The sequence below is a fragment of the Bison bison genome, unplaced genomic scaffold (assembly GCF_000754665.1).
Source record: "Bison bison bison isolate TAMUID 2011002044 unplaced genomic scaffold, Bison_UMD1.0 scf7180017864471, whole genome shotgun sequence".
Classification (NCBI taxonomy): Eukaryota; Metazoa; Chordata; class Mammalia; order Artiodactyla; family Bovidae; genus Bison; species Bison bison.
Genome location: NW_011495032.1, coordinates 40558378 through 40565075, shown reverse-complemented (window position 1 = coordinate 40565075; position 6698 = coordinate 40558378). Strand labels below are relative to the sequence as shown.

At 54.7% G+C, this 6698-nt stretch overlaps 2 protein-coding genes across 3 annotated transcripts in view; one reads left to right on the top strand and one right to left on the bottom strand.

The window, feature by feature from the left end:
* TMBIM1 (transmembrane BAX inhibitor motif containing 1) overlaps nt 1–3092 on the top strand; it is a 17842-nt gene extending 14750 nt beyond the window's left edge. Inside the window, exons 10-12 of the mRNA XM_010861182.1 lie at nt 226–321; nt 1293–1346; nt 1727–3092. Of these exons, the coding sequence (XP_010859484.1) occupies nt 226–321; nt 1293–1346; nt 1727–1873 (297 nt within the window). The 3' untranslated portion in view covers nt 1874–3092. The remainder of the gene's footprint in view (nt 1–225; nt 322–1292; nt 1347–1726) is intronic.
* PNKD (paroxysmal nonkinesigenic dyskinesia) overlaps nt 1–6287 on the bottom strand; it is a 74029-nt gene extending 67742 nt beyond the window's left edge. Inside the window, exons 1-3 of one of the 2 annotated variants that reach the window (XM_010861181.1) lie at nt 6181–6287; nt 5261–5429; nt 3770–4144 (exon numbers count right to left, since the gene is read on the bottom strand). In XM_010861181.1, the coding sequence (XP_010859483.1) occupies nt 3952–4144; nt 5261–5429; nt 6181–6247 (429 nt within the window). In that variant the 5' untranslated portion in view covers nt 6248–6287 and the 3' untranslated portion in view covers nt 3770–3951. Of the gene's footprint in view, nt 1–3769; nt 4145–5260; nt 5430–6180 lie in introns of those variants that run through there. The other variant, XM_010861179.1, reaches the window with a different exon arrangement.
* Nucleotides 6288–6698: the final 411 nt, after the last annotated feature.

Below are 6698 nucleotides of genomic sequence, written 5' to 3'. Positions count from 1 at the left end.
GGGAGGGCCCAGATCCTTATACTAGGGGTCTCCCTCAGAGACCCGAAGCCCCTTCCCTTCACATTTACATCCACAACTCTGCTTCCTGTCTGTCCTTAGAATGCCGTGGTCACTCCCGAGTGCCCCAGGAGGCAGCACTGAGCCCCCTGGAGGAGGCAGGGCCTGGCTGGCCGGGCTGCTAGTTGTGGCCCGTCTGACACATGCCTCCCTCTCTCTTCCTGGCAGGTGGACTTCACCTCGTGCACAGGCCTCTTCTGTGTCCTGGGAATAGTGATGACAGTGACTGGGATTATCACTGTCATTGTGCTGGTCTTCAAATACGTGAGTGTCCCAGCAGAGCTGGGGTCGGTGAACCCAGTGCTCAGGGCAGACTTTCTGTATATCTCTGTGCGGCAGGCCCCATGGGCCTCTGGACAGCTCTGGGTTCCAGAACCTCTCAACTGGCTAGCCAAAGCACCTGTGCTGAAGCGCCATCCTTTGGACTGGGGTATCAGTGGAGACCCAGGTCCTGGGAGCCATAGCACCTGAGGCCCCAGACAGCATCATGGGATTCCTATGAGAAGCAGCAGTGTGATCTGCTGCCAATCGGAGGCAGGTTGGCAGAGGAATCCAGAGGGCAGAGATGGGCTCAGCTGGAAGGGCCCTTAGGGACCGCTGTATCTCCTCTTTGTCTCCAGGCAGCAGGGGGCAGCATGTGAGGCCCTCGGCTGACGGGAGCTTTGCGGTGGGAAGGGGAAGCACGTGAGGGAGAGTGAACGTGACAGGAGCCTGCCCATGTGACCGAGGCTGGCCCTGCCCTGGACAGGTCCCTGGAGGGCTGCTGACAAGGCTGCCCTGGGGGTGCTCCCTGACTCTGCTGTTCACCTGGTGGTTAGGGGGTGTCCCTCTTAGGCTGGGCTGCAGGAACATGGTCTAGTGACTGCTGACGTGACCAAGGGTAAAGGTGATGGGGCTCTTCAAGGAGTGCACGGCTGGGCCTGCCCTCCCAGAGCCATAGCTCAACCACTTTCTTCCAGAAGCAGAGTGGACACCTCTGTACCTTGACTAACTGGAAATTGGTTTGGCTAAAAGATGCTGTGATTGATTTCATATAGCCATTGGACGATGGCCTCTGTTTTCTCTGCCAAACATGTTAGCATTCTTAATTTCTCCCAGGATCTGGAAGGGAGAGGTAGTTCTCTCATGGATCTTCCCACATGGCCAGAATCCCAGGGGGGGAGATGGTCCTGAGCGCCTGCCTCAGTCTGGGCTTTGCCAAGTTTCCTAATGCCATCCCTGTCCTCTCTCCCCAGGTTTACTGGCTGCACATGGTCTATGCCGCTTTGGGGGCCATTTGTTTCACTTTGGTAAGATCCTGCCCACTCTAGGAAGGGGAGTGGGAGGTATGGGACCAGGTGGGTGCTGAATGTAGGCTGCTTGAGAAGCAGGGAGTGGGGCCACGGCTGCCTTTCCCTACTGTCTAGAGGTTCCACTGATTTCCTGGGCATTCCTGTCTTTAATTCACATTGCTTGCTTTGAGAATACTCAGTAAGCCGTATTCCAGAGGCGACACTTTTCCAGTGTCGCTCTCCCTTTCTGGACTGTGAACTGCTTAAAGACAGAGACCATGCCTTCTGCTGTTTGTTAAAGTGTTCCCTAAGCACACCTCATGGCCCTGAGGCTCCCAGGACAGGTCTGTGGGCCACTGAGCCCCTGGATCCTCATGCGTGGGTTCTTGTCCCTGCAGTTCCTGGCCTATGACACACAGATGGTCCTGGGGAACCGGAAGCACACCATCAGCCCGGAGGACTACATCACCGGTGCCCTGCAGATCTACACAGATATCGTCTACATCTTCACCTTTGTGTTGCAGCTCGTGGGGAGTCGCGATTAAGGAGCACCTCCAGGGCTTTCCCTTCCCTAGAGGGCTGGGCCCTATGATCCTGGTCTGGGCCTACACCCATTTCCTTCTCAAGTAATACGCCCATTTTTCTTTCTGTCCCGGGATGGGCAGCTTCTCTCGCTGTGGATGTATAGGTACCTGGTGGGGCTGGAGGAACTAGGGACTAACTCTTGCCCTTAGTGGACAGAGCTGGGCCAAAGATGTGTGTTTTCCCTCCACCCCACTACAGGGCACCAAAGCCTTAACAGCTGGGGTTGGAGTCAGGTGGGGTGAAAAGAGCCTGTTCTGTAGCTAAAAGGGAACATGAGAAGGAGAAGGGACTTCCTGGTGATAAGGTTTCCCCTCCCACTCCTGCCAGGGGCTTCTGGGCTTGACAGCTGCAACATTTTTCCTCTCTCAATCCCAACAAACCCAGAGAGCTGTCCCCTGCCTCCTGGACTCATATCTTGTACTTTTTGGCAACCTGTGGCACCTTTCAACACAGGAAGGTAGAGGGGGTTTGTCTCCCCTGCTTCAACCCCTTCTTTTGATAGCATATATATGATGGTCTTCTGGGTCAGAGGTGGGGAGGAAGTGGAGAGTGAGCCAAGTCAAGCACTGAGGCCAGTTGAGAGCAGCATCTGTTCAAGGCTTCCTCAGGGCTTGTGTGGTAGACAGCAGGCCCCCCGGCAGTCACCTGGTTCTCTGAAGCTGCCTGGGGCCTCTCTGGTACTTTTGAGATCTCTATAGTCTGTGGGACCACTTGCTTCCTGTGCTCAGGCTGCTCAGAGTAGAAAGTGAGGGCAGAAGTCAGGAGATGGGTGGTGTGTAGGATCACTATGGCCAGGAAGTAACTAGGGTGAAGAGAGCCTAGGGTGTGGGCAGGGTCCCCCACCCTGTCGGAGAGATATGGAAGCCTATGTGGTACCCAACGGGCTTCCCTTCTGCTAACTGGGGAGGGCCCTGAGAGGAAGAAGCCCCTCTTAGTCTGTGAACTCATGCTGAGGGGATTTAAGATGCCCCATCTCTCCAGCCAACTACCGCTTTCTTCATGACACCAAGTGCCTCAAGCTGCAATGGGGAAGAGGGACAAGGGTCACTCTACGGGGTAGGGGTGGAAACCAAAACAGCCCAAGGATATAATTAGGACTTCTTTATTAAGTATTTGGTCCTAAATATATCCCACAAAGGGACGTAACTAGAAATAAAGTTTTATGTTTAGAAGGTAAAACCCTGTTTGGCTCTGGTTTTTCTTCACTTTAAGGGGTCAGTTCTCGGAGAACTAGTCTGGCTCTGCCCAAAACATCCATATCCTATCCTTGCATTCTGGCTTGGTACCTTCTACGATAACCAAATATACTTTGTCCCAGCACTTCCTGGTGATGGATGGCTCAACCCCAGGTCTGGCAGGCACTGCTCAGATTCATAGCACATGACCTTTTGTGAATCACAGACCCTTCACAAAAGCACACGAGAGCTATAAACGGTCTTCCCCTCAAAGCTCTATGTGTACACACAGTTTTGCCTGTGGGGGTGGGGGTGGGAATGGACCACAGTGTTCAGGTTTAGAACTCCTGCCTTAGAAATCACTAGTTCAATCCCTCTTACAAACGAGGAAACTGAGGCCCAGAGAGGTTGAGTCATTTGGACTCAGCTGAGATTAAGTGTCTTTGAAAAACTCCACACCCTGAACACCCTCTTTGAGTCTGAGTGGAACCCCATCCTCCTGGCCAGCAGCTCTGAGGGCTCACTCCCCAGGGCCTGAGCCTAGGCTTGTACTTAAGTCTCTGTGGTTTCCCCAACTATTCAGCCTAGAACACTGAGGCTTCTGTGAGAGGGAGTACACAGGAGTAACCAACCCCACCCTGTGCCCCTCCCATCCCAGGGGACTCACAAACCCAGTCCGGGTTCCTTTCCACTCAGACACTCGGTAACTTTATTTGCCTTTGGCTGGGTTTTCAGGAGGAATGGGGCTGGCAGGAGCCTGGGCTTCGTGTGCCCTCTGGTGGGCCTCAGAGGCAAGGACCAGAAAGGACTGGACAGTCTGCAGGCCACAGTCAATAGAGTTTAGGGGAGGGCTGCAGTGCTCCTCAGGACTGCACCCCCGACCCAGCTTCAGGAGATGGGGCATGACGGGAGGAGGCCCTGAACCTCTGGCTCTCATACTCGCCCGTGTTGGATGCCCGCATGTTCTGCCGAGCCTTCATCTGCTTCAAACGGTCCTTGTCCACTTCCCGCTTGGTGAGGATGAAGAGGAGGATACCACAGGGGAAGCCGATGGCCCTAGGGGTGGGGAGATGTGCGTGGGATTTGGGGAGGGGCCAAGCCTCAGCCAGAGGAGCTGGGCAGAACCTCATTCCAGCTTCATCAACTGCACCAACACTGTAATGCTACTCGCATTTATTCAGCCTCAGTGCTGGCTGCTGGAAGGCTCCGCGCGAATCGGATCCTGCCACTGCCCTGCTCAAAACCCCGCAACAGCTCTCCATCACTTCCCGGCCAAGTCCACCAAACTCTAGGCACAGCACAAAAGGCCTTGTGGTTGGGTCTCTGCCCACCTTGTCATTCTTTTTCCCTTTAGTCTGACACTCCTTAGCATGAGCCCTGCCAGCCTGCCCTAACAACTGTGCAGGGTTCTCCGGACAGCCCATCCTCTTTCCCTCTCCAAGTCTTGGCAAAAGTTCCCTCTGCCTAAACTGCCCCACACCCCATCCCTGATTCTCCTTAACATGAGCAACTGCTATGTGGGAGGCACTTGGCGTGGGGAAAGGGCGTGGAGTTATAAGACCTGGTGAAAACCCAGCTCTGAGCCTCAGTTCCCTCCTCTGTAAAATAGGGATGTCCTATTTATCTCAGAAAGACTAAAACAATACACAGTAAAGGACTGGCACACCTCGGGTGCCGGAAAAAAAAATTAATTTCTCCCTGCTTTTAATACTGCTCAAGCCTGGCAAGCTCCAGTCCATGGGGTTGCAAAGACTCAGACACGACTGAGCGACTGAACAACAATGTATTAAGATCAGAATCAAATCCAAATAACAATGCACTGAACATCTTACAGGTGCTGCTACTGTATAACTAACATAATCTTGCATGATCTCAATTAAAACCTCAATTGGGTCCTGCCCCAAGCTCCCAAAAGAGAGGATGAGGCCATAGACCGAAATCTGAATCAGATTAGCTCAGCTCAGCGCACAGAAAACCCACTCTCTCTCCAGTTCAGACTTTGCCACCTCCCTCCCCTGCTCCAGTCCTCTGAGGTTCCAGTCCTCACACCCAGCCATTCTGTCCCGGCAACCCTGGATTCAGTTCATCACCTGACACTTGGAGAAGTTTCTGGGTCCCACCCGCCCCTGGTGCCACTCCCCATTGGTGGGCAAAGAGTTAGTTAAAACTTACCAGGCTAGTCCCACAGCTTTCATGGGGTTCTTGCCCCTCTTTCTGGGGATGTATTCCAGCTCAGGGGAGAGGGGCTCAGGCTCCTCCTTGCACTCTGGGGAGCTGTGGCTTTGCAGTGCCCGACTCCTGTTCTGGGAAGCCTTGTTAGCAGTGGCTCCTGAGAGAATCCCTGTGAATGGAGGCAAAGAAGGTCAGCTAAGAGAAGAGAAGAAAGCCTAGGGAAGAGTGGTTGAGATTTGAGGAAGGGGAGTGACTGCAGTTTGGAGTAACAGGTGCCTGGGAGAGTCCAGAGGGAAATGGGAAAATCGCCATCGAGGTGGCACCTTTGAAAGCCGCTTCCACGTCACTGCGGGCTCATCACCCTGGTGCCGGGAGAGCGAGCTTCGCTGTTCTTCATCTCCTCAGACCTCAGGATGTGAAGGGACTGCAGTGGGGCTCGCGTGAGACGTATGAAAGAAAATCCGAGACATGGCTTGCAAACTGCAGAATGTTAGCACTGGAGGGGGAGCTTAAAGGTATTCTACTCCATCCCCTCACTTTATAGAAGAGGAAACTGAAGCCCCAAGAGACGAACTGCTTCGCCCAAGGTCAAACTGCTAATTATCCGGGGCTAGAACCCAAGCCTTCAGAAGCCCAGGGCTCTTTTCCTCTGCACTGCGGTGAGTGTTAAACACCTGGAGCGCGGGAGTCTAAAAGGCTTCCTTGAGGCTCCCTTTCCGTGCAAGACCCCAGAGGTGTCGTAGGCTGAGGGATGGACTGGTTGACTTTTAAAGAGCACCTTTTAGCCCCCAGACTCTTTAAAATCCTGCAGAGGGATGCGGACAGCAATCGACAGCCCTGAACTCCTGCTACAGCTTAGCGGGATGTGAAATAAAGGGTATCCCCTCCAGTCCTGCCCTCCCCGGGGTCCCTCTCCTTACCCCGGAGGACGCGGGCATTTCTCGCCCCCCGGCCCTTCAGCGCCGTAGCAGCTACCACCGCCGCCATGTTCAGATCCCAATCCCACCCCCCCTTCACCGCAGTCCCCGCTGGGAATTGTAGTTTGCGTAAGGGGCCTCTCCCGCTGTATCCGTCCGGCCTACAGATCAGAAACTACAACTCCCAGAAGCCCAAGCAGCGGACCCAGGAGAACTACTCTTCCCAGGAGAGCCCCGGAAGCGCGCACGCTCGCTTGTTTCCCTCCTGTTGGGGGCGGAGTCAGGTTGGGCGGAGTTTGGGTTCTCCTCGCCACGCCTCGGCCTCGTCTCCCACTTTTGCCTTGTGATTGGTGACTCAGCCGGTCCACCCCTTTCGCTATTGGTCAAGAGGCCGTCGCTCTCCCTGCCCGGGAGTCGCCTACGCCTACTTCCTCCCGGGAGGAGGGGCTCGAGTTCCGCGTCGTCGCGCAGAGCTGACTCTGGGAGGCGTTTGGGCCCAGAGAAGTGGGTCCGCCGCTTGC